This window comes from Lytechinus variegatus, chromosome 13 (assembly GCF_018143015.1).
Source record: "Lytechinus variegatus isolate NC3 chromosome 13, Lvar_3.0, whole genome shotgun sequence".
NCBI classification, from domain to species: domain Eukaryota; kingdom Metazoa; phylum Echinodermata; class Echinoidea; order Temnopleuroida; family Toxopneustidae; genus Lytechinus; species Lytechinus variegatus.
Window position 1 is genome coordinate 9,013,830 of NC_054752.1, and position 27,944 is coordinate 9,041,773.

General features: G+C 35.1%; 2 protein-coding genes across 2 annotated transcripts; one reads left to right on the plus strand and one right to left on the minus strand.

The window, feature by feature from the left end:
• Window positions 1-2,557: 2,557 nt before the first annotated feature.
• LOC121426282 (3-oxoacyl-[acyl-carrier-protein] reductase FabG-like) lies at window positions 2,558-9,967 on the plus strand. Its single transcript, XM_041622519.1, has 9 exons — window positions 2,558-2,804; window positions 4,687-4,826; window positions 5,389-5,481; window positions 5,857-5,995; window positions 6,829-6,869; window positions 7,249-7,318; window positions 7,994-8,030; window positions 8,604-8,652; window positions 9,730-9,967. The coding sequence occupies exons 1-9, from the start codon at window positions 2,765-2,767 to the stop codon at window positions 9,889-9,891; spliced, it is 771 nt and encodes a 256-aa protein (XP_041478453.1). The 5' UTR covers window positions 2,558-2,764; the 3' UTR covers window positions 9,892-9,967.
• Window positions 9,968-12,330: 2,363 nt separating this feature from the next.
• LOC121426572 (polypeptide N-acetylgalactosaminyltransferase 1-like) lies at window positions 12,331-26,629 on the minus strand. The gene is made up of 9 exons (XM_041622924.1): window positions 26,456-26,629; window positions 23,615-23,781; window positions 21,585-21,801; window positions 19,643-19,721; window positions 18,251-18,463; window positions 15,801-16,112; window positions 15,097-15,186; window positions 13,787-13,918; window positions 12,331-12,510 (listed from the first exon to the last, which is right to left on the minus strand). The coding sequence occupies exons 1-9, from the start codon at window positions 26,587-26,589 to the stop codon at window positions 12,352-12,354; spliced, it is 1,503 nt and encodes a 500-aa protein (XP_041478858.1). The 5' UTR covers window positions 26,590-26,629; the 3' UTR covers window positions 12,331-12,351.
• Window positions 26,630-27,944: the final 1,315 nt, after the last annotated feature.

A 27,944-nucleotide genomic window follows, 5' to 3' on the forward strand; every position in this document is an offset into this window, starting at 1 on the left:
CCACCTCCATTCACTTTGTACACAAGTGTGCATACACAAATCTACGAGTGGTTCCCAAAACCACGATTTGGCCAATAGTCTACATGTAAAAAAGATTCACGTTCGATTTGAGTTCAATTTTGGGGTGCAAGAAATTCATTGCGCTGCACTGGACCCCCTTCATTCAACACGGGCTCGTGGTATTCCTATTGGATATGTGAGTAGAAGAATTGCGTGTGCCGATCATAATAACGGCTTCTTGGCCGAGTCTTAATTGTGTGGCGAGGACCTACCGTACTCTCATACATAAACACTCATCAAGATCATGCTAGCTTACCTAATGCAGAATTTACGCCAACGTATGATCTAGGCAACCACAGGATAGCAGAAACAATAATCAAAACACATTTAAACTTGGGAACGGTATATTTTCAGATCCATCTCGGCATCATCAACGAAAATCACAAATTGATGGTGTGATGCTGTGTTGGTCGAAATGACCAAAACTAGCTCTCAGTGGCTTAATTTCACGTACTATTGATATGAAATGTCACGTACTGATTCAATCAGTATACGGAAAGTACAACATATGGCTAAAAAGTACGAATTCAATATTTGGTGAGCCCTCTACGAGAAAAAAAAAACAGCCCGAAAAAAGGGCGTGATCAATCGAGATTTGTCCAATATTTTGTATTAATTCATATACCGGTATCTTTTTTTTTCCTTTTTGTTTTGAAATGAATAGACTTCTGACAAACCATCGATTTGAATCTAAAAATTACCGCTTTAGTCTGATCAAATGTCAGGTCACCGTGGACACCCAGCAAAAAAAAAAAGTGGGGGTGATGGCCGCCTTTGGGATCGACTTTGCAGGATTTCGTGGGGCGGGAATCACTACTATAATTATTTATTATTATTATTATTATTTGTTTGGCGTCACCTGTGCCTGGGAGGCGAAAAGCGAACTGAATCACTATGACCGCAGGTCTCTCCTCCCGATATAACTGATTGGGGGGAATGCAGGTGGACCACTACACCGGGGTTACCCCTACTCTTATACGAATAGTGCAGTGGGTTCTTAACGTGCAAAGGTGGTGACTTTCCTCTACACGGGGCCTCCATTTAACGTCCTATCCGAGGGATATGGGGTGCAGACTGTGAACATTCTGACCTATATTTAGGGGAATTTCAGCTTTGGACTGCATTTCTCTGAAAATCTGAGATCCGTTTCAAGGGCCGCGGAAGCAGGGGGGGGGCTCCAGCCCCACCCCCCCCCCCCCACACACACCTTTTTTCCAAAACCGTGTACTAAAGCGGAAAAATGACCATAAATTCTGATTGTGATTTTTTTGCATGGTCAGCCCCCCCCCCCCCCCCCCCCCCCCCCACTTTGAAAACCGTTCCGCTGCCCCTGCATTTCACATGAGTCGAATCTCAAGAAATGGGATTTAGGCCATATAGTTAAGGCACATAATATTTGGGGGGATATGCTCACTACCCAATTAAATTATTCTGTTAAAAAGGAGACGCAGAAAATGGGCTGCCATGTTTATAGATTTCTTTTTAAATATTGTCCCCCCCCCCTTTATTTCAAAACCCTTTTCGGGTCACGTTGGTCGCATATCACCCCCCCCCCCTCCCCCTTCCCCATCCTGGATTTGTAGCTCCTTGGCGAATATGTGGGTTAATGTTCGTGTTTGATTTGATTTGAATTAATGGATCAATTTTAAATGAAATGGTTTTTACATTAACAACAGCCTAGATGAAAAGTGGAAGTACCAAAATACTTAATTATTCTTTTCAAATGGTTCGCGCAAGAAAGAACGCAATTCTATTCTTATTTACAAAAAGATCGAGGGTGGGGCAAACAAAGAGCCATAGTTGTAACAGGAAAGTAGAGTTTAGCATCTGTCCTAAAATATGGGAACATAATATGCTGACCAAGTTCCCTTTACCCCTCCCCCCCCCCCCCTTGCCTGCTCCCATCGGCTCTTAGCCTCTGTATTTCCACCGGCCTGGGTATTGGAATGTTAAAATTTTCACATAGAGAAATTCGAATAGATTTATTTATGACATAACCATTCAATTTATTGTTTTAGAATCAGCCTTTGTTGTTTACCTGATGTTTTAAAAAAATATTTAATAGCTTGAAATATTCAAGAAACAAACTTTGACTTTGACTTTTTACCTCTCTAAAAAGGGAAAACAACAAACAGACGAATTTGAAGAAAAATCCTACTTGTAAAATAGTCTCACTATTTATCATTTTTAAAGGTAATTAAACGACATACAAGCTTGAAAAAAATATCCATTAACGTTGCATTTAATTCATAATCGTTATTATTATCATTATTGTTATTATTATCATTATTATCATTGTTATTATTATCATTATTATGTTATTATTACTATTATCATCATCAGCAGCAGTAGCTAGCAGCAGCATCATCCTCATCACCACCATCATTCAAATTCGAGTATTGTTTTAGAGAGAATCATGTAGCTTCAAGATTACGTTCCGAGCTTCAAGGAGAGACGATGTATATATCAAGTTGAAATTGAAATACAGTGTATAATTATCAGTTAGGGTCTTATAAATCCACCATCACATTGGAATATAATCTATAACGCCCGCTCTACCAGCATATTCTACTCATGAGAAGCGTGCATGGAGAAAAATACTACCAGCCTCATTTGATAAATCGGATACTCTATGAGTGGTTGACTATATCATTCCAATACTCACTCTCTGCTGTGGAATGTGGTGAACTTACTCGGAAGGATAATGAATGTGAACTTGCAAGGGAAAACCGCAGTCGTTGTGGGTAAGATAACTCTTTTCCTTTCACCCATGTATGCTTCAATTTAACTCGAGTTAAAAAAACCCGACAACATCAAAAAAGAAAACACATTTCGGCCATGTTATTTCAATTATTCAATATATCAAAATACACAAGAATATCTTTTATCGGCCAAAATGCTCAACACAGGGGCTCAACAAGATTAAACTAAAGAAAGAATTTTATACCTGAATATTTGAATCTAGGGAAGGATAATATTATAGGTAGGCTTACACCCTTTGTAGTGAATGATGTTTTTAATTACATTATATCAATGGAATATACATGCATTTGTTTCATAAAATCATGTTTTTGGAATACGGTGTGAAATTCTTAATAAAGTAACGATAGCAATATTTAGCTAGCTTTTGTTATTTATAATGCGTTATTTATAAGACATATCTGTCTTCTTATATGATCAACTTGATCAATCAAAGCGGAAATAAATGAAATGGTCTCAAAATAACTTGGCCTATTAAAAAATGTCTGGCATAACTACTTCAGAAGATTTACCGTACACGAAAAGCCATTCCAATCTAAAGAAATATAGGCCTGCAATACATACAAACTACTCTTTGGTATGAAAGAAAAAAAAGTTGGCAAGAGTAGAAGAATAAGTCAATCAGTGTTTCATGCCAAGTGCACTTTTGGGCAAAACCTTTGCGCGAATAAAGTAAAGTCTAAACTTTCATGACAGGGAATTGGTTTGACAATGTATGATTTATGTTTTCTAAAGAATCTACCGTTAATCACACTAAATATGTTTTCAATGACAAGGTTTCCAAATCAAAAAGTCATTTGGAATTTGTAATTTCTTTTAATATCACAACCTGACTCGATCAAAAATTTTAAATAGTTCACAGTATACGAAACCTTTTTTTATAATGACACTACTGCTCTACTACTACTACTACTACTACTACTACTACTACTAGTACTACTACTACTACTACTACTACTACTACTACTACTACTACTACTACTACTACTACTACTACTACTACTACTACTACTACTACTACTACTACTACTACTACTACTACTACTACTACTACTACTACTACAACTACTACTACTACTGCTACTACTACTACTACTGCTACTACTACTACTACTACTACTATTACTACTACTACCACAACTACTACTACTACCACTACTACTACTACTACTACTACTACTACTACTACTACTACTACTACTACTACTACTACTACTACTACTGCTACTGCCACTACTACTTCTACTACACTCTAAATTACAGGGATTGGAAATAAGTCTAGATGGACTGTAGTTAGGGACCAATCGATTTCTGGATTTAGCTTTAATCCTAAAGACTTAAATCTCAAATGATTTAAATTTAGATCTTTCGAGATTTAAAAATGAATCTTAAGGATTCAAACTAAATCCGGAATTCGATTGGTCCCTAACTACAGTCCATGTGGACTTATTTTAAATCCCTGTAATTTAGAGTGTACTTCTATTACTATACTACTACTACTACTACTGAAAATAATAGAGCAAAATTAACCGACCAAAATGCTGAAATTTTCACAAAAATCTGAAAACAAAAACGAAGTTATTGAATTCTTAAGTTTAGCAATGCAAATCTTTAAAGTCATTACCCTGTTAGGATTTTCTGTCCAATTTTGATCAAATTTTCAGTGTTTTGTTTGTCTGATTTTACTTTATCTGTTCAAACTATATTATTTTCAGCCTAGAGGATCCCTTTAAGAAATTAAGAAATATAGGCGATGAAAGGAAAGTTATGACGTTGCTTCCACGGGCACGGAATACCCTTACCAATATCACTTTATTCATTCTTGACAAGTCAATCGTTCATGGAAATCAATTCTGGTCATTTCAGGCGTAGAGGGCGGCCTAGGTAAAGCGGTGGCCGTTCACTTTGCTTCACATGGATGTTCAGTGGCTGTTCTTGGGAAGAACCAGGAAAAGCTTGATGAAATTACCCGGGAATGTATCAGACATGGACTTGATTCTAAACAGGTTTGATGTACATTCTTTGGCTTTGGAGTCCTTAAAATGATAAATATATAGGCCTAACTAAAGAAAATAAAACAGAAATGGAAAAAAAAAAACATCAAGGCCTTTAGAGGAATTGGTGTAATTAGTCAGAGTTGTTGGTGCGAAAGTACATAAGTGCTCGTTGACTTCACAATAAAACTGACAGAGAAATGGGCATGGTGATTGAAATATGGTAAAATAAAAACTTGCTGAGAGCAAGGGTGTTTTTTAAATAATTTAACCATAGAATATCATAACAGAATATCTTTAAGTCAAATTCGGATTAAAAATAAATGGAAAATACCCCCTTGCATGGTGATGGATCAAACAAAGATAAGCCTATTATTTTGAAATAGGTTTGGATACAATCTAAGACATGAAATGGGTTGAAGGGGTTAATCACCTTTGAGTAAGGGTGGAAAAGTTTTTACTCCTCTTTTCCCACCCTTTCTGCCTTTTGTGTTTTAAGAGGCCTACTGTAAAATAATTGGAAGTTTACATTAATTTTGAAAGGTAGAGCATTTCTGAATCAATTTTGTCACAGGTCTTGGCAGTCGAGTGTTATCTACAAGTAGAATCTGATGTTGAGAATGCACTTTCTCAGATTTCGGACAAATTGGGACCAATGCACATACTGGTAAGTTTACTTTTGTTTGGTAGAGAAGTAACGAACTAGGCCTCAATAGACTTTAACTTGAAGTTTCGGAATGCAAGCTTACCCGATTTATTACTGTCCAACATGAGTCATTCCATATTGCCATGGTTGCCCCAAATGGCCAAATCTTTCACAGAACTTCATAAATAGTTATTAATGTTGAAAAATAAATAACTATCATTTAATTGAATTTATCTATACATGATAGAATATGGTCAGTTGACCTTTTTTTTTTATCATAAACTTCTGATGCCACAAATTTAAAAAGAATTATGGTAAAATAAAAGACGAGAAAAGATACAAAAATAGCCGAAATTGTCTTCGTTTGTACGACTCAACACTGTCTTGTTACACCAGGTGAACTGTGCAGTTGAAATATCTTATGGACGATTATCCGAGTTGGCGCCCTCTGCGGTCATTGATGCGATGCAAGTCAATACCATGACCACTGCCATGGCAACGAAAGCAGCAGTATCATACTTGGAGAAAACGGAGGGTAAACAAATTATATTGCTGTATGATCTAAATAGATGTGCACTGCTCACGATTTGTTATAATCATTAATTGTGATTCGCTGTGATCCTTGTTACCATCTTGAAAAAAAAAGAATACCGATCCCACCAATCACTATTATCAGAATATCACGATTAGAACACATCATTGGAAAATCTTAATCATCATCATCATCATCGTCGTCGTCGTCATCATCATCATCATCATCATCATCGTCGTCGTCGTCATCATCATCATCATCATCATCATCATCATCAACATTCTCATCGTCATCATCCTCATCATCACCACCACTACCATCATCATCATCGTCGTCGTCGTCGTCATCATCATCATCATCAAGATTATTCTCATCATCATCATCCTCATCATCACCACCACTACCATCATCATCATCATCGTCGTCGTCATCATCATCATCAACATCATTCTCATCATCATCATCATCATCCTCATCATCACCACCACTACCATCATAATCATTATCACCATCACAATCATGATCATTACAACCACCCCCATCACCATCACCATCACCACCACCACCTCCGCCGCCGCCACTATCACTGTCGACGTCATCATAAATGAGAAAATAATATTGAATATAATAAATAACCAATTGCAATGTATATTCAGGTAGATAATTATGAATTCGTGGAGACTGAATATAGCACGAGTTCATAAACATGTATGTAATTTGGACATTTTCAACTTCAGTATCCGTAATCACCTAATATATAATGCGTGGACTTCCTGCTTGAATTTTCCAACTCTTTTGTCCAACCGAACCCATTATCATTATTGTTTTCAATACAGGAGTGGTCATCAATATTTCATGCAGTTGTGCACATCGCACGGTAAGTGAAACAGCTTCTTGTACACGAGGGAGAAGGCAGGCCAGAAAGAATGAGAGAGGGAGAGAGAGAGAGGGGGGGGGGTAAAAGTGACAGAGCGTGAGAGGGACAAGTGTGAGAGTGAGAGCAAGGGAGGGGGAGGGGATAGGATGAATACTTATTTTTGGATCGTTTGATTTAGATATTTTGTTGGTAGCACAATTTATTTTGCAAAAGAAGACATTTCCCCATGTCTATTTCCCATTAAAACATCAATTATTCACCTGACCAAAACATAAGGGGGCTACACTTTTTATTCGGGGGGGGGGGCGACTTGCTTGTACAAGTTGGATAGATTTACGTCATGATTATCAGCACTCACTAATTGATTCCTATAACACAGTCACCGAGTCTCGTAGCCTTTGGCATGGCCATGTCTTCAATAAACTACTTTACACAGTCAACAGCTCTAGGTAAGTATTCAAATTTAAAACAGGATTCTAAAGTTTGTAGCAGTGTTTTAAAGAATGCAGGTCAAAATGTGGCAATCAATTGATGACCTGTTTCTTTCCTATTACGGAGAGAAGCGGGAGGGGTGGATTTGTAAGAACGTTGTCCTTTGATAAAAAATTACAAATTTGATAAACCCTGATGCTGTGAAGAACAAAAAAGGGCAGGAACATATTTTAATATGAATCAATTAAATTTTGTTCATAATCCATAAAAAATAACAAAGATCGATTTCCTTTTTGTCAGGTCACCTAAGCTTCTATAAATTTATAGATTGCTATTTTTAATCAAATTTTAACTGGTTTTAACTATGAATTTGATATAAAATTTGGCAATTTATTTCACAAGTACCCTTTTATAAAAAGATAATTTTCATTTACTGTTAATATAGATCATAAAGATGTATGGAGTTCTATTGAATTTATAATTTTGTATACGCGTATAGGAAATGTATATAGCAAGTAAAGAAAAAAACTTCTTAAAAATCAAAACTTTCTTGTCCTTTAATCGATGGATTTCACCGAACCTTAATTCATTTTAGTAGTTCCGCGTTCTCTTATTTTCCGATTTATTCAAATCCATCATGACGTCAGAATGGATCCCCCTTTATGTACATCCTACTTTTTTTTAACTTATAGAACTTGCTCCGAAGGGAGTACGTATCAATGCTGTAAGGTAAGTGATATTCTATTTTAAAAAATGTAGATGGAAATAGAATGATGAAGAAAGATAGTATATTTACGATAAAAATGTACAGAAGGGGGGGGGGCAGAACATTGAGAGAGAGAGAGCGATGGGGGAGGGGCAGGAGGAAGGGAGTGATGGAGAGGCTGAATGGTTGTAGCGGAAATCTAATATCAGATGAGAACTTTTCGTAATTATAAATAATATAGTATGTACATAACGTTCTCTTAATAAGCTATAAAAACCTCTTGATTCTTTATAAAGTGTAGCTTGGCATGCATAGTAGTAGTAGTAGTTCATTCTTCATTAAAAAAATGTCAGCCGACGGCCGGCCTAAGAAGGCCTATGAGTGATGATATAAAAAAAATTACATATAAAAATCACATACAATTACAACAAAAGTAAATTAGGTATACACAAAGTAAACCTAACAATAGCAGATTAATGTATACGATAAAAAAGTCACATTAAAACGAGTAAACTCACCAATGAACGTAATATTTTGGCTGCAGTGCATTTTCTTTAAGAAATAATTTTTGTTACATATTTTTTTTCTTTTTACAGTCCGTCATTTAATGTTTTTGAGAGTCTTTTGGAGCCTCCACCAACTGAGGTAAGAGCTACCGTCTTGTCAATCTGCTCTTATGACAAATATATATATATATATATAGGCTGATATAGGCAGAATAATAATTATTTTTTAAACAAAAACCTACGAATCTTGGTGATTTTTTTATCATTATACGGTATTAGTGACGAAACACACATCAATGAATGAAACGACCACAATTGATTCTCTTTTTTTCTTTAGAAATTTAATCATTCATTTTATTTCTCAACTCTTCTATCTAAGTTCTATTTCAGTAATTTCAAACACATCTATTTCTCAAGGAAACGGGGGGGGGGGGGGGTGTGGGGTAGCACAAATACAAAAATATAATTTACACCCAATATTCAAATATTCGTCCCAAAGTGAAAACATAGTATTTTTCATAGTCCCAAAGCAATACAGGCTAACTTTTGATCTGTCAATTGCCATGGCAAAACGTGTCATATAATGTAAATTTTACAGAAATCTCTAAAGACATGATCTAGCATCATGGGTTTATCATCTTCGATAATTGGAATTGCCATTTCATTGGCAATGAAGCACGAAATAAGCAGTAAAAACGCCGTTTAATTTTTTTTATACAACATTGTTTACTATTACCTCGGTCACATTTACTCTTCGGTGGCCGTACGGCGATTCGAAAACAGCCGTTTTAACATTGTTTTTGTAATAGCTATATATAGGTGGTTTGAATAAAAATGAATAAAACGGCTGTTTTCGACTCGCCGTACGGGGCAGTAGGGCAAATGTAACTGAGGTATATATGAATTTTACAGTAGTTATTTAATCAGTTTAAACAAGGGTATGAGTGTGTGAGTGTTTAAAATATTAAACAACATGATTTTAAATACTCAGTCCTCAATAATTCTAAGCACCGTTCTTAAACTGTTAAATAACTATTGTGAGATTTAACAGCATTGCAGACACGGGGGGGGGGGGGGCATTTTCAGCCCGTGCGCCACTTATGATATTCGAATATTCGAACGATTTGAATACAGTATCCACAACTATTCGAATACATGTTATATGACTATTCGAGGATTATGCCTTATCGATTCTGTTTACCGTTCATTTCAACAGATATACGAAGAACCGCGGCAGGCACCACTCAATCAACCTCCCCCTACCGTTGATGACGTGCTGAAAACCATCAGCTTTCTCGTATCTGACGAGAGTCGATTCATAACAGGCGAGATTATCTGTGTGGATAATGGTCTTCATACCGCCAAGGTGCCAATTTAGAGATGGTCAATTCAAGGCTGAATTTAAGTTCAATGCTGATATCACGCTAAATCATATTAAGAAGCATTAACACCATCAACAAAATATGTTAAAATGCTATAGGCACGGTAGCACAAGTTCCATGTTTTGTTGGATCAGCGCAGAAACAAATTAAATAGCATTTCCATTTTTACTAATTTGGAAAGATGTCAATCAGATAAGGAGAAGAAATGAAATACAAACTGATATTTTTTTTGTCATGAATATATTAGTCAGGTTCCATGGAATTTGCTCCAATGGAAAATTTACACGTAAGGCCAAACAATAAACATAAAATCTAACCTTCAAAATTAAATAAAGCTTATAATCCTTATCTTTACATTATTCTGAACAAAAAAAAAACTTACAATCTTATCAAACTATAACACTGTGCACTGCAAAAACTCCGGTGTTGATTTAACACCAGCCCGGAATCTATCACAGAAGTGTAAAACAACACCAGTTTTGGGATTAGTCTAACACCAGATAGGTGTTTATTCAACACCAATTACTATCGGTTCTTTAGTAATGTATCGGTTAGCATCGGTTTGATTCAAAACTGGTATTGTTTCAATACTTCTCTGGTGTGGACATATATAGATTCGGGGCTGGTGTTAAATCAACACCGGAGTTTTTGCTGTGTGACATCTGAGATATAAAGACCGGAGCAAACGTCCCAGGAGCAAGTATCGTGTCACCATTTGCCCTGGCAACAGTTCATAGAAATATTATCATGTTATTGTACGACTGGACTTAAACCCGAGTTAACTTATGACAAGACCTACCGATATGTAATATAACAGAATGACATATAAAATGGAAATATAGTTGAATATCCACTGTGGAAACCGCCTCTGTAAATGATTGATGAATAGAGAATTTTGAAATAACTTTAATAAAAGTTTTGAAATTCGCCAGTTGGGGCACATTAACATCATCTTAAATATTTCATTGCATTATTTGATAGATTAAAAGTATATTCTTCGTTCATTTGCACATACAAATATTGCACTAAGACATAATAGATCATTACCATAATATGCACTTTGAAGAATATAAGATATTAAACTAGTTTTAAAGATCATCAACTATAAATTTCTGATGTAACATTGTAAATCTGTCGCTTGCAAATAATATACTAATATTTCAGATCAGAATTCGGGAAGAGAATATTCTCAAGAACACAATGAACCGCTATATTTGGTTACATTTTATGTTGAATTTTAGAATAAAATCACTTAAAAAATACAATGTATAGCCTCTTTACTTTCATTTTTTTTTTTGAAAAAAGAATCGTTTCTGAAAACAAGGGTTTTTAACGTTTTAATCTTGTTTCAAACTTTGAGTCACCATGCACAAGCCAAGCAGTAGTGCATGCATAAATCATTATCAATATCATTGTTATAATATTATAACTATCATGACTATTTATGAAGAAGCAATTTGAAAAGGATGGCGGAGGCGTACATGCTTTTCATTACAAGGTATATTATCATGTTTCTTATCAACTAAGAGAAAATTTAGAATTATTAAATGGTGTTGAATTCAATTGAACAATTTTTTGTTAAGTTGACAATTATAGAACCCACCTTTCATAGTTCATACTCACTATCGCTCTGATAAAAGCGAAAAAAATTGCAATGATCCCATTACAAAAAGTTCAGTGATTGATCTTATGCCTACAATGATTTTTTACGATTTATTGCATGTTTGGTCAATGCAAGCAGTCCCATTATCAATCATTATTACTATGTTTATTACTTTTATTAAAGGGGAATGAAACCTTTAGAACAAGTAGGCTTGTGTCGAAACAGAAAAATCAAAGAATAAGAACAAAGAAATTTTGAGAAAAATCGGACAAACATTGAGAAATTTATGGCATTTGAATATTGCAATCACTAATGCTATGGAGATCCTCCCATTGGCAATGATGTGTGATGTCATATGTGAACAACTTTCCCTTTGATGGACTATGAAATATCCTCAAAATGTCTCTTGTTTGCTTTTTCTGATGGTGAAACAAACTCTTTATCTATGATGTATTCTTTAAAAACTGTATTACATGCCCTCCTTTAGAAAGAACACGTTATCTACTGATAGATGTGATAAAAGAGGCACTTTATTTTAAAGTGAAATATATACTAAAGTAAATGGGGAGAGTTGTTCACAAGTGACATCACACATCTTTGTCGCATTGCCAATTTTAGGATCTCCATAGCATTAGAGATCGCAATATTCAAATGTTCATAACTTTCTCATTATTTGTCCGATTTTCTCAACTTTCGTTGATCTGTTTCTTTGATTTTTCTGTTTTCACACAAGCTATCTTGTTCTTCTCCTTTAATTATTATCATTATTATGTATCTATTTTCATTTGGGGCATAGTTATTGGGCCTAGTTCTTCGCTTGATGCACCAATTTTTTATTATTTTTTTTTAGCTGTTAACCCCATAATTTTGGGTTGTATGGTGGAGGCATTTCCCAACGCTGGTTGGGATTTGAATCTAAGCAAGGAGCCATCTCCAGACTCGTGGTACCCTTATTATCGGTTGAAGCTATACTAAGACATTTTCCATGAAGACCGTGGGATATTTGTTTCGTCTGTTGGTCAAAGAAAAATGAAGAGAGAAATAAAATAGGACCAACTTATGATGACGATAGAAATTATGGTGATCATGTGATGATGATTATGGTTGTTGGTGATGATGGTGCTAATGATGATGATGTGATGGCATACGATGATGATGATGATGATGGTGATGAGATGATGATTTCGATGATGGTGGTGATTATGGTGGTGGAGGTGATGGTGGTGATTATGGTGGTGGAGGTGATGGTGGTAGTGGTGGTGTTGGCGTTATAATGATAATGTGGTGGTATTAGAATAATAAAAACGATCAGAAAACAACAAAACAGAAATAATAAGGATAACAACGAAATTAGTTATATTATCACAATAAATATGATGAATGTGTATGTTGTTCACTTTTCCATACGTGGTTGAAAATAAATAAATCATATACAAATCTAATTCTGTAGATTTTTTTTATAGATTCATGTCATTAATTTTTCAATGTTCAACATGCAGGTCAATGATCAAATACAAACTTGGTAAGAGTAAAATATCAACTACCAACAAAATCAAATTAGACGATAAACGTTTGGAGTAATAACACATGTATGGGCTATCAAGTGAACTTGAGAAACAAAACAGAGACATAAAAGGGGCAGCATTGTTAAACTCCATTATAAAAGCGAGCATATGGCTTGAATGGGACTACCTTCTTTGCTTTATAAGAAATATGTATGAATAAATACATAAAAGAATTGAATAAGTACATAAATATATGTATGTATGCCCTACATACATGTATTTATGAATGAATAAAAAAGAATGGATTAATAAATTAAATTAAAAAAACTTAATTAATAATAAATAAATAAATAGATGAATATGTGTTCATAAATAAATCAGAAAATATATAAATAAATGAGTCAATGTGAACCTGAATGTATGAATAAATCAATAAAATATACATATATTAAATCAATGAAATATGAATGGATGAATAAAGAGATAGATAACGATCCAATCGATCAATAGATAGATAGATAGAAAGATAGATAGATAGAAAGATAGATAGATAGATAGGTAGGTAGGTAGATAGATAGATTGATAGATGGATGAATAGATGGATGGAAGGATAGATAGATATATAGATAAAATAAACTATGAATGAATAAATGAATAGATAGTTATTTATAAATAAATGAATGAATAAATAAAGAGAAAATACATAATTATTTAATACAATGCAAAATGGAAATAAATATAACATTAAATATATTAAAAATAAGAAAAATGCAGACAACTTACCGAATTGTTCCAGTTCCATAATTGATTACCCTGCCCTCTATGACATCCATATAAAGCTAATTCACCCTGTCCCGTAAAGTCGAGGCACTGTACATCTTGTCTTATCTCATTCAGCTTTGTGTACTCCCATAGCTGCGACAGAAGTGAACATATTGTTAAAATCCACTTTCATATTTTGAAATGAATAACTCACAAAAGACATGGACTGAATTACAGATAGACATGCAGAAATAACGATTACATTTGAAAATTAGAATGGTAGTAGTGATTATTATGACTGCATTTATTACCATACACGCACCCCCCCAAAAAAAAAAACGACAGCAGCATCTACAGCAGCAGTGGCAGAAACAACAACTACTACTACTTCTACTACCTCTACTACTACTACTACTACTACTACTACTACTACTACTACTACTACTACTACTACTACTACTACTACTTCTACTACTAATACTACTACTACTACTACTACTACTACTACTACTACTACTACTACTACTACTACTACTACTACTACTACTACTACTACTACTACTTCTACTACTAATACTACCACTATCACTTCCACTACCACTACCACTACTACTACTACTACTACTACTACTACTACTACTACTACTACTACTACTACTACTACCACTATCACTACTGCTACGACTACTACTACTATTACTAATTGGTACTTACTATACTACTAATACTACTACTACTACTACTACTACTACTACAACTACTACTTCTATTACTACTACTAATACTACTAATACTACTACCACTACAACAACAAAAACTACTACTACTACTACAACTACTATTACTATTACTAATTGGTACTTACTATACTACTACTACTTCTACTACTACTACTACTACTACTACTATTATATGCCTTCCACAACAAATGCAATAATAAACCACTACTATTAATACTACTGATGATAATACTAGAATTGAAAACATTTTTTTTAGGTTAAAATGATGATGAAAATGACAATGATCAATATAATGCAAAAAAAAATTGATTCAAATGAGTATAAAAACGGTTACCGAGTTCACATTGAGGTATAAAAACAAAACACTTCTATACCTATTATGGTGATCTCAAAAGGGCTTTCTTTGAATGGTGATGACGATGGTTATGATAATGATGATAACAACTATGACGATTGTGATAATTTCATGACGTATAATCGTGATAGTAATAACAATGATACTAACAGTAATAAACGGTGATGATAAAGATGACAATGATAAAAATTACATTATCTATTAAAAGAAAGTGGTAAAGGAATTTTGCTACCTACTCGCATTTGATTAATTTGTCCACATGGTTTTCCTACGACTTTCTTATCCTGTTGGCTTTTAAGACAAACTTTATGGTCAGGATTCCGAATCTGTAAATATGGAAAAAAAAATAGCATAAGACTGGAGATTATATGCAATGCGTGATGGACTGACAAGTTAAATACGCCATTTCTAAAACTTGCACAAAACCTTACAAAAAAATTGTTATCGTCAAGAACAATATCAATAGATTCATGAAGTTTCTGATTGCAAACTGAGCAAGAGAAGAAAAATGAATTGAATCATTTTCGGTAGGATACAAGAAAAACCTCAAACTGAAGAATAAGATAAGTGACAGCCAAGTTGTTAAGTCAGCCCTGTTTTTTTTTTCATTTGAAAAGGACATTGCAAGGAAATATTGCAATTCCATAATACATTACTAAAGAACCGTGACGTCGGACAATGTATCTTAAGTTCAATATAAATTACATCTTTATAATCTGTTATTTCCATCGAATTTCAATGACAATCTAATTTGCTTGATTTCCTCTTTTCTACATGCAATCTATATCAATTTCAAGTTAGACTACTGCTTTATGAAACAGTCACATCACCAAAACTTTCGAATGCGGGCAGATCTTCCGTCGGTATCGTTGGTGTGACTGTATAGCATTCAAAACGATCTGCAATTTCTTTGGGGTGGGGGGGGGGGGCAAGTACTTACAAAACCAAATATACTGCCCTCTCTCGGCCACGGTGACTCGGGGAAGACATTGTCCAGGTACCATTGAAACGATTTGCATTCCAATTTCTTGCGGAGACCGATCTGCTCCCGAATGTCCCCAGCGTCCACGCTCGCAACGCCTGGATTCAGCTTGTAAAAAAGGGGCCTTGCTCCGTCTAGCCAGACTTCCACGATGCGCTTGGTGTTGCGATTTAAATGACCCGAGGCGTGGGTGTAGGGGGCGAACTTCCGGAAGATATGACCCACGTGTGAACAGGACATGGTGTATAACGACCCACCGCACATCCACGTCTGTGGTTACACAACAATAAAATGATGAGATTAGTTCAGTGTATAAAGGCATAACCCCACGACACCAAAATGATTTATAAAAGACGGAGAGAACTCTAACAGCGCCCCCTTCCCTGTGAAGATATAATGAACGCAATCTAAAGTAGTAAAATGACTATAATACAGGTAGGCGCGAAGACAGGATGAATGTTTTATTACAATCCTTTTTTTAATGCAAAAACTAGAATTTTCATTTAATGCCAATAATATGCATACTTTGCCCTGCCCCCCCCAAAAAAAGTTTAATTCAATGTCCATCTAAAAGGTATACTCTTCAAATCTGATTGGGCGAACATTATTAGAGTGTAAATTTGCATAAGTAATTTACCCCTCCCCCGTGTCCTCAAAAATAAAAAAAACCACATCTTTGATCGAGGAATAATCTGCATTATGTTGAACTGAAATAACGATCCTAGTTCGTGCATAATCAGTATTTATCACGTCCCGGTGGTATGTCGGTAGGTCTATTTACGTCGTATAGGACTCTGCACAACTGGGGTGGGGTGGGTGGGTAGGGGGCGTCAGTCCACATTTCTTCAGTACTAATATCAAATCTTATGTCTTGTTGTTTTACCATCATTACCATCTTCATCATCTTCTTCTTCATCATCATCCTCATCTCGTATGCACGTGAGCAAGGCACTTAATCTGTAATGCTCTTTTATCCTGCTTTCAAATAAATAGGAATGCTATATGCATTATTGGTAACTAGGTATGCACTTGTTAAAAAAATGTACAAAAACATAGCCAATACCAACCTATTTTGATTAATGTATGGTTAGCCGTCCAGCTACACTTCCAAAACGGTTCTATAGTCACACAGTGATTGCAGTCTGTTCATATCTAACTTAGATTGGGTATTTTTCTTGCATCCAGAGAAAAGAGGAAATCCTCCCCCAAACATCTTATCTTATGACTTATTGTTTTAACCTTCAGCCTTACCATCTTGATCATCATCATCATCATTATCATCATCATCATCATCATCATCATCATCATCATCATCACCATCATCATCACCATCATCATCATCATCACCATCATCATCATAATTGTTATTATTTTCATCATTGTTATTATTATTATCATCATCATCATTTTATTATGATCATTATTCTCATCATCATCATCATCATCATCACCATCATCATCACCATCATCACCATCATCATCATCATCATCACCATCATCATCATCACCATCATCATCATCATCATTATCACCATCATCATCATCACAATTGTTATTATTATCATCATTGTTATTATCATTATCACCATCATCATTTTTATCATGATCATTATTCTCATCATTTTCGCTATTATCATTACGCTAATCATCATTATCATCATCATGATCATTATCATTATTACTGCTACAATTATTATTCCTCTGACCAGGATCAAATCCAATTATTTCCTTGAGTTACCTTGCTCGAACACAAAGCACCAAGTAAATTCAAGTGCAACTAAAAACTTTATTTTACTTTATTATTATTAATATTATCAACATTATTCATATTATTATCATCATTATTTCATTCGGGGAAATACACAACATACAATACAAAACAAACAAACAAACGCTTTACATTTTCATTATGTATAGTTGCAATTAAGTAACACTAATTATATATGCTACCTACATTGTCATTGATCGGTTTTGAGATTTAAGAACGGCAGCGAGCGGAGGACAAGAACCTCAAAAGATCATTCTTGCCTTGCCAACACTCACAAATGAATTCATCAACTAGAGTATAAGGCCCATATTCTGATAGCAGGTTAACTTAAACTCAGGTTTAAAGTTGTGGTGTAAGTATGGATAGCCAATTGTTACATAAATCACTAACAGTATAGATATATCATACTTCAGCTCATTTGGCTCTCAAATCATTCATAATTGTCTAGGAAGTATAAATAGATGATTGTCTTCACCATCGATAAATCAGGAAAGAGCACAGTAAACATAAGAAACATACAACTTCATAAAAAAATTGATACTTTTGGCTTCCCATACATAAACAACAACTTTAAACCTGAGTTTAAGTTAAACCTGACTTCAGAATACGGGCCTAGATGTTTTAAGAGAAAGAGGATTACCTTGAAAGAAAGTTCCAAGTTCTCGGCGCCCCATGTCTGCAGTCCCGGATCATACATGCCTATATCCATGAAGTATCCCTTATCAATCGAAAACAGTCCCCCCGCCATTGTCGGCGTTCTGATGGGCAAGGTTGGGTCTTGCTTGGCTTGTTCTAAATCCATTCTTTGTATCGGAGTCCATCGGAAATACATCGACCAATCGAAACTGCCCACCTTGATAAAAATGAAATAGAGAGTACATCATTTTGGATACCTGACTTGTAAAGCAATAAAATTTTGAGAGAAGTGCAAACAGTGAAGAATATATAGCGAGTCCCCCCAAATTGTCCCTCTGACATATATCTGAATCAATTATAAAATGTGGTAGTTTTCTCAAATAAATGTTCATGAGTAAAAAGCTCATTTCATCATCTAACTTCTATGAAGATTTCATTAGTCGTGCTTTAGCGGTTTGGAATACACACACTCTCTTACGTAACAGTGGTGAATTTTTGCTCATTCTAAGTTTGCAGCATTGCATCCAGGATCTGAGCAGGGACATTTTTCTAGTCATATGCAGGCTCATCAAATCATAAACTTGGGCATATTCAGAAGGACAAGTAACATAAAAAAATTAAGTCTGTTTTATGATTGATATGGAGAATCATAGCACCAACTAGGAAAGAAAATGTGAATGATGGATGAGAAAATAAGCTGAAAATTAAAGGGGGAATACACAAGTACATCTTGCGAAAAAAGGAACTCTACAAGGGAAAATTTTTCATTTTTTGAAGTAATTTAGCTGCGTATAAGAGGGACATTTGTCGGGGGATGCGCTGCATAGGAATGAGGCAACTTTAAAAAGAGGGAATATGGGGTGGAGAATACGAGACAGAGAAAAGGACTAAACTGAATTTGCAATGAAAAAAACAACAACATGACAGCATGAAAATAGTAAAACAGGAGGCAGAGGGAAGCAAAACAACAGATACAAAGAACAGGGGAGGGGGGGGGGAGGGAGAGAAAGTGAGATAAATAGAGGGGAAGAGAGGTAGATATAATGGTGTGACATTACTGAGAAATGGGGGGGGACTCCCCCGGGGAGGGGGTGTAGATAGGGTAGACAGTCCTATGGAAACAAAGGAACCCAGGGGGCGTTTCATCAAAGGACTTGTCGGACGTTTTATCCGACAAGTCCCATTTATCCGACAGTTACCATAGGAACAGTGCCTCTCAGCCAATCAAAATCATGGAAAGATGTCAGATCTGACAACTTGTCAGATGAAAATATTGATGAAATGCTCCCCTGGTGTGGGTGTTTCATAAATCTTTTTTTTTAGTAAAGTTACGCAGGAAGGCTATATCCAAGTTTATTTCATACATTTTATCTAAGTGAAAGAAAGAATATCTTACATAAGGAAGATCGTCATGTCCTTGAAATGCAAAGTCCCTGTCGTTTATAACATCTATTGTAGGGGTCACAACGTTTCTCCTATAAACAACAAGGATAACAGAAGATCTTTACAATGTATATACATGGTGAACATGAATATTGAAAATAATAGTAAATATAATAATTAGACTAATATCGCGCCAAATCCACACCGTAGAGTGCTCAATGCGCTTTTTAGGAAATTAAGAAGAATTGAACAGAAATGTTTTGAGGTAGGGGAAGGCGGGGTAAGTTGTGACTGTTTTTGCTTTTTGCATGTTAGAATTGATATGATTAATAATCTTGTCGAAATAAGTACCTTGCCTTGAAATTTAATTCTTCTGAAATATTTTCCACCTATATAAAACTTTCTATCCCCACACTGAAAGTCATCGTGACCTTTGAAAAAAACGATGTCAAATGGCTCAACTTGCCCCATATATGGGGTAAGTTTGAGCCACCTTCTGGGGTAAGTTGAGCCACAAAAACTATGTACAAAATGTATGAGGGGAGAACCAGCATGTTAATTTTTTGTTTAAAGCCTTTTCACTTGCTAATTATCTATAAATACTAACATCCTTTAAAAGGAAAAGAGCAGTCATGTAAATTTGCTCCTTTCAGCCAGCATTTCAATTGATTTTTATGGTTTTTTTTTTAATATACATTACCATAGGAATTACCATGGCTCAACATGCCCCATGCTGTTTGGCTCAACTTACCCCAGTCCGAACTTAGTGCGATAATTTTGTATCCACACATTTATTATGCATCCATCATATAAAAGACTATGACAAGAATGAAGATCCATACCTGGACTAATAATGTTGTTATCATGTCTTTATTATATTTAAAGACAAATGTGTTTATAAAGCACTTATCTATTTCACACTCTTTTTTACTTTTTTGGCTGAAATTCATGTTTTTCCCTCTAAAAAGCTACTTTTTGTTTCAAAGTTGAAAACTATGTGGTGGGGTTAGGGGTTATGCTATGGGTCATCAATACATGACACCACCACAATGTCTGACTCATTCATTATTGGCCTGGGGCTGGTGGCTCAACTTGCCCCTATGCTCAACTTACCCCGCCTTCCCCTAATGTTTGAAAGTTTCAGAGGTCAAGCACTGTTTGATGTTTTGAGGGAGGCTATTCCATAGCTTAGAGGATGAGTAAACAAATGATCTTTCACCCGAGGTTTGGAAAGTTTGGGGGTAACAAGAGAATTAAAAAAGAAGGAACGTAAGGATCTTGAAGGGGTATAACTTTTGATCAGTGAAATAAGGTACTGGGGAGATGAGCCATGAACGCAGTGGAAAGTTAACAACAAAATATGAACATAATACGCAGTTTTACAGGGAGCCAATGTAAGGATCTTAAAATAGGAGTAATGCGAGTGCGCCTGGTGGATAGAGAAACGATGCGAGCGGCAGTATTTTGCAGTTTGAAGAAAACATAGTAAAATAGAAACAAATTCTTCCTGATGTTTCTGTTTGCTATTATATATTCACGGAGGTACATTAAATATGCTAATCTCTCGCACGTAAAGAAGATGAGTGATCAACATTCAAAGTAGTAAACTAATATTGAACAAAGAAGACTTGATTGCCTTTATTTCAAAACCTAGCATTAAATTGCTTCATTCTAACCGAAGGAAATCATCATAAAGATATATTACTTGTGAATGATAAAGATTCATACCACTTTGGAAACAACAATATTGATTGCAATGTAATGTAAATAGTTTAGTTTGGTTTAGTTTACTCCAACGATGTCGTAGGACTAAGCCTGCTCATCGATCACAGTAGAACTTCTTTATATTGCTGCTCTCCTTCAGACAAAATTAAACGTTTGACTGTTTGAATAATTTCTTTTGGGTCAGACCTAAGATATATGTTAAAATGCAATTTGAAATACCCAAAACAAACCTGTCTTTAGCGATTACAGCTAGAAGAGGTTCTAGCCATCCATCCGTAGTTTCACAATGAGAGTCGAGAAAAGTCAACACATCACCAGTGGCAGCCAATGCACCGTGTATACGCGCTCTTATTAACCCCGAGCGTATCGGTAATCGTTCCAAACGTACCAGAGCAGACGATCGAAAATGGCGCGAAAGGTAATCATCAAGTTTCCTCTTTAAATGATCTGCAAATAAGGATGAATATAGTATGCTCATTTTACTTTCAGACTCCATTTTTTCGTACATGTGGGCAAAAACTTAACATCTGATTGTGATTTCTGCAGCCCGTTAACTTTTTTGTATCACTTTCCCCTTTTCAAAACGGTACAACGGCCCTTTTCGTTACAATTTAATTATAAAGCTCATCTCATGTATTGTTGTTATTAGGAATAGAACACTGAAGATTTTTTTTTAATTGTAAATTGTATGAATCTTTCATTTCATGGACCCTGGTAAATATTATTACATTTCCATAGTGTTGAATAAAAAAAAATCTTCAGTGTTCTTGATCTAACACTGAAGATTTTTTTTTAATCGTAAATTGTATGAATCTTTCATTCCATGGACCCTGGTACAAAATATTATTACATTTCCATAGTGTTAAATAAAAAAAATCTTCAGTGTTCTTGATCTAACACTGAAGATTTTTTTTAATCGTAAATTGTATGAATCTTTCATTCCATGGACCCTGGTACAAAATATTATTACATTTCCATAGTGTTAAATAAAAAAAATCTTCAGTGTTCTTGATCTAACACTGAAGATTTTTTTTAATCGTAAATTGTATGTTCTATTACATGCAATTTTCGATTAAAACAAAATCAATATTTTAGGATATGTTTTGATCACTCCTGTACATTTTTCTCCAAAATGTATTGCGTAGGGACACGTACATTTTTTTCGCGAGATTTTTGTTTTTGCAGTTAAAAGGAAATTAAATGACAAAAGCTTGTGTTTGATCATGAAAGGCACTGCACATTTGGCAATCGATGAAAAATCATTAAAAGGGACAGCGAACAGTTGCCGACCTACGATGCTATAATGATATTAGAGCTTCGAACACTTAGGATTCATGTGTTCTACTATTTGACCAGCTGGTTAACAGATGTAAGTTTATTTTAGCTCATTACTCGTCCCCGGCTTCAAACATGAAGTCAAAATAATGAAAGCTTGATTTTTTTCCTTTTGCTCACATTCTACGAAAATATTCAATGCACTTGCCCTGCATCATCATGTTCTGTCTACAGAACCGACAGACAGTATTTCCTTTTAAACAATGTTTTGAAATCCAAGAACACGGAGTTTGGTAGCGTTCTTCCTTAGGTTGGATGCACATTTTCATTGTTTCCTTAACAGCTCTCGAGGAGATTGCATACTCTTGAACTAAAAGATCCAAGGCAATTTTTAACAGAACCAACGTTATATAAAACATGTCATGAAACACCAGGAACAAGGAGTGCGGAAGCGTTCTAGGGTATTCTGTTGGGTTGATGAATGTTTGGTCTCCTAACCGTCCTCTAGAAGGTTGCCTTCTCTTAAACGCCGGGTGTCCATCAACCCTGCCAATGTAATAACAACCCTTCATTCAGAGCGGGTCCTGATTTCTTATAACTTGTCGTCACTGAATGAAAAACCTGCAAACGGGTCACAAATAGCATTGGAGATTTAATATATTAACAATAATAAAAAAAATTTAACAATAAGGGGGCCCTGGTTTCTACAGATTATTCATATCGAATAAGACCTTCAAAATGTACTAATGCTATTTTTTTAAGATACACATCTTTAAAAAAATCTCTTGCGGCTGAAAAAGGTCTTGACTGGACCTTTCAATCCTTTCAAAACATTGACGGAACAAAAAGAGGACGGGGATACAATCAAATCTCTGTGCGCATGCTCAACCCTCTTAAATTAATGTTCGGGCATGCGCAGATCGACTTTTATCTGAACCTTCCGTCCACTCTGTCTCTCATCGTGTTTTTGAAAACTCCTTATTACCCTGAGTGCTGGCATCATCGACCAGAATGACCTCCTTGAGAAGATGCCTTGGTGACCTATTGACAACGCTATGAACTGTCCGGAGTAACGCACTGAATGCTTCGTTATGGAAGATGATGATTACACTGGTCGTCGGTAGCGCATCGGGGAACACAACAGACTTGCATCTGAAAAGGAGATAAATGGAGAAGAAAACGAGTATATCCACCCTATTTTAAAGGGATGGTCCGGGCTGAAAATATTTGCATCTTTATAAATAGAGTAGAATTCACTGAGCAAAATGCCGAAAATTTTTATCAAAATCGGATAACAAATAATAAAGTTATTGAAGTTTATAAAGTTAAGCAATATTTTGTGAAAACAGTCATCATGAATATTCATTAGGAGGGCTGATGATGTCACATCCCCACTTTCCGTTCTCTTGTGTTATTACATGACATCATATTTTTTCATTATTTCATACTTGGGTGAATAATATGTCTCCCTTATAATGAAATAAGTTCCAGCAATAAATATATAATGCATTAAATCAGTTGCCATTCCAATTTTTCTAGTTCTTGGAGGAAAAAAATTGAATAAACATATTTTCATATAATAATATGTCAAAAGAACAAGTGGAAATGTGACATCATCAGCCCACCTATTGAATGTTCATGATGACCATTTTCACAAAATATTGTCGATCGCGCGCGTGATCGCGACGAAACTTCGCACCCGCGCTATAATCTACAAAACTACTAGATCAAATTCTGCGAAAAATCTCAGTGCTAATTAATTATGCTAACTTAAGCGTAAAATCAAAATTTTGCTTTAACTACATAATGCCCCTAGATTACTAATATTTGGTACACAGACACTTCGTATGAATCTGATCAAATATACAAAAAAATCAAAATCACATTTATTTTCTTTTGTATTTTATTGTTTTCTAAATTTTAAATGTTTTTCTTTGTTTTTCGACTTTCTGTTTGTTTTTTCAATGGAAATTGTCGGGGACTTTTTTGGAGCATGAATAAGATGGATTTACTTGATTTCAATCAGTAAAAGGAAAAATAATGATACATTTATGAATTTTGGCTAAAAAACTCTAGTTGCATGCATGGGATTTGTACAGAAATTCACGTTTTTAAGCTAGTCGTAAGTTAAGAGCGACTTTAAGAACGACTGGTTATCCTTTCTTGTGGTAAATGGTATATTTATTGGCGATGGTTTAACGCGTAAGAAAGGTTCACCAGTCGTTCTTAAAGTCGCTCTTATCTTACGAACAGCTTTATGAAACGGCCCCCCGGGGTCGCAAATTTGGTCTCAAAAGTTGCGTGAGATTTGAATGTAAAAAATCGGTCAAAAAAAATCGCACAGCGGATTTGTCACAAAAAATGTCGAAGGGGGGGGGGGCTGAATCAGCACCCCAGTCTTATTAGGGTTAAATGCCCACAGACATAATTCCGATGTTTCGCCCCTCTTCTAACTCCATCCAACCATAATCAATGGCAGGGATCGGTGATATCAATAATAAATATATATTCTGCTTTCTATAATTTGTGATTCAATTCATGTTTAGCTCAATTCAATCGAATTTAAATAAACATTTTGAAATGAATAAAAAAATACATAGATTAATAAATTTATAATATTTTGGGGGGTGATTGGGTATTCACCTTTGGAAACATGTTGTTGGTGTCACATTGGAAAAGGGTTTTTTATTTATATTCGCCAGCAATCATCTTGTCATGTCAGCATTAGTCAGAATCAATGGAATAAACAGATGGTTTAAATATTTGATCCTTAACAGTTTACTCTAAATATTACAGGAAACTTTCTAATCGATTAATTACTCGATTCTGGTCTTATTTGCACCACAGCGTACACAACTCTTATTTTCCTCTCCTCCTCCTTCTTCTCACCCGTCTCTTTCTTTCTTTCTTCCTTCCTTTCCTTCTTCTTATTCTGCTTTCTTCTTCTTTGTTTCCTTCTTCTTATTATTTTTCTTCTCCTCCTCTTTCTTTTGTTTCTTCTTCTTCTCTATATAGATATATTCTCTCTCGATACATTCTATTTTTATAATATCTATTTTCGTGTTTTGGGTTTTACTGTTTTAATTCATACTATTTTTATTAAAGGGATGGTCCGAGCTGAATATATTTTTATTTCAATAAATAGGGTAAATTCACAGAGCAAAATGCTGAAAAATTTCATCAAAATCGAACAACAAATAACGATGTTATTGAATTTTGGAATCTACCAATATTTTGTGAAAACAGTTATGTGCACATCGTCAAGAATATTCATTAGATGGGTTGATGATGTCATCCTTTTCTTATGTTATTACATGAAATTTATGAATGTTTCATTTTTCATACATGTGTAAATGATGTGTCTCCATTATGATGAAATAAGTTGCGGCAATAGATATCTAATTCATTTTATCAGTTGTAAATCCGATTGTTTTAGTTCTTGGTAGAAAATTTTTGAATAAACCTAATTTCATATAATAAATACAAAAGAACATGCGGGGATATGACATTATCAACCCACCTAATGAATATTCATAAATACATGCCTCGAACTGTTTCACTGGAAAAATGCAAAAATTTCAGAATTTTGCTTCGTGAATTTTACTCTTTTTATTGAGATATAGATATCTGCAGCCTGGACCATCCCTTTAAATTCTACATCTTTTATTCTATTATTCACTTCTTTATCCATTTCTTTTTATACTTCTTAAATTCGATGAAGGTAAAATCTTTTATACAGTTATGGGAACCGCATAAAACATAATTTTTATCGGAACTTGATTTAAAAATATCGTTGAAATCAAATCCAATTCCGATTCAAACTTACTGTTTAGGTCTGACGTCAGGCAGTGTCCTGTTGAATGCAATCCTATCACTGGCTAACAGATTGAATGCATTACGAGGGTATAGGGCATCGGCTAGTTTCTTCATCTCTCCTTCAAACACGACAGGTTTACCCATCTCACCAAGCGGGTTGGCGGGGTCGAACGCTCTCTCTGGGCGATCTGTTTTGGGGCGAAAAATAACTTTACATGAGTTTAAAAATGGGAATTATTTATATTATCATTTTTTAGAATGAATTTATTCAGGTCTCGCCTGGAGGATTGGATCAAAGATCTCTATAGACGGTCTGTTTTGGGGCCAAAACATAATATTACATGAGTTTTAAAAAGGATTATTATCATCTTTTAGAATGAATTTACTCAGGTCTCGCCTGGAGGATTGGCGGGATCAAAGCTCTCTCTAGACGATCTGTTTTGGGGCCAACATAATATTAACTGATTTCTTAAAAAGTATTTTTATCATTCCTTATTGAATGCATGGTTAATCAGTGCAAGACGAATACCACCCATTCTATTTGTTGATACTTAACACATAATTTTCCCGATTTTTTTTTCAAAAAAGGGGGGAAAAAACAGTTTCGCCTGAAATATTTGCATTTTTCTTTCATTAAACAAATCATTATACAGACACTTTAAAATATGGGGAACTGAGGGAATAAACATTCGAGAAGAACGTTTGTACAGCACTAAAAAGGAGAAGCAATGAACTTTACAAAATAAATATCAAATCTCTCGAAAACGTTGGGCCACGAATTATCGACTGCGTTGATATAAACCATATGGACATGATGGACAAAGGACAAATTCTATACACATACGATATGCAGACGGTAACATAACTTTTTTTCAGACATCTGGCATGAAAATACCTGTCAGTATTATGAGTAAAATATCTTGAACTGAGTAGGGCCTCGAACATGTCGAAAAAATATTTCTATGAGCTGGATGTTGCAACGCGTTATGGCGTGCCCCTGTCAGTAATACAATATGAGGGGAAGTTACAAATTGATGCAGAGGTTCGAGGTCCAAGCCCTTGTCATGTCTTTCTGATAGTGACTTTAAAGGGCGGCCCTGACTTAAAAAAAAATTATATCTGATTGATATGATCCGTCTGAAAAACCCAATTACACACACACACACACATAAACGCACATCCTCCCCACCCTCCCCTACACACTATCAAGAGTCCTCTATATAATTTGATCTAAATAATAAATGTTTCGTTGTAAAGTGGTTTATTTATCATGTTGGAATGATTTTTTTTCGGAGGCCGCCGCCCATTCAAACCTATCATAAAGGCCGTCATGCATGCATGGTCAACTGAAAATTATTAGACTAGAATGTATTATATCACATTTATTCAACTGTTGTTAATTCAGATCATAATCTTTTGTCTGCGTCTATAGTTGAAAATTGCATTTTGGGGGTTTAGAATGGATAATACACCACATTTACGTTTTATCGCCAAAACCA

Bases quoted from the DNA above. Each gene is read 5' to 3' on its own strand.
- LOC121426282 (XM_041622519.1), top strand. From the start codon at position 2,765: ATGAATGTGAACTTGCAAGGGAAAACCGCAGTCGTTGTGG. The intron at 5,996-6,828 runs GTAAACAAATTA...TTTTCAATACAG, and splicing joins ATACTTGGAGAAAACGGAGG to GAGTGGTCATCAATATTTCA. The intron at 8,031-8,603 runs GTAAGTGATATT...TTCTTTTTACAG, and splicing joins GTACGTATCAATGCTGTAAG to TCCGTCATTTAATGTTTTTG.
- LOC121426572 (XM_041622924.1), bottom strand. From the start codon at position 26,589: ATGGGTAAACCTGTCGTGTTTGAAGGAGAGATGAAGAAACTAGCCGAT. The intron at 18,464-19,642 runs GTAAGATATTCT...ATTTTTATCAAG, and splicing joins GACATGACGATCTTCCTTAT to GTGGGCAGTTTCGATTGGTC. The intron at 15,187-15,800 runs GTAAGTACTTGC...CCATATTTACAG, and splicing joins AGGGCAGTATATTTGGTTTT to ATTCGGAATCCTGACCATAA.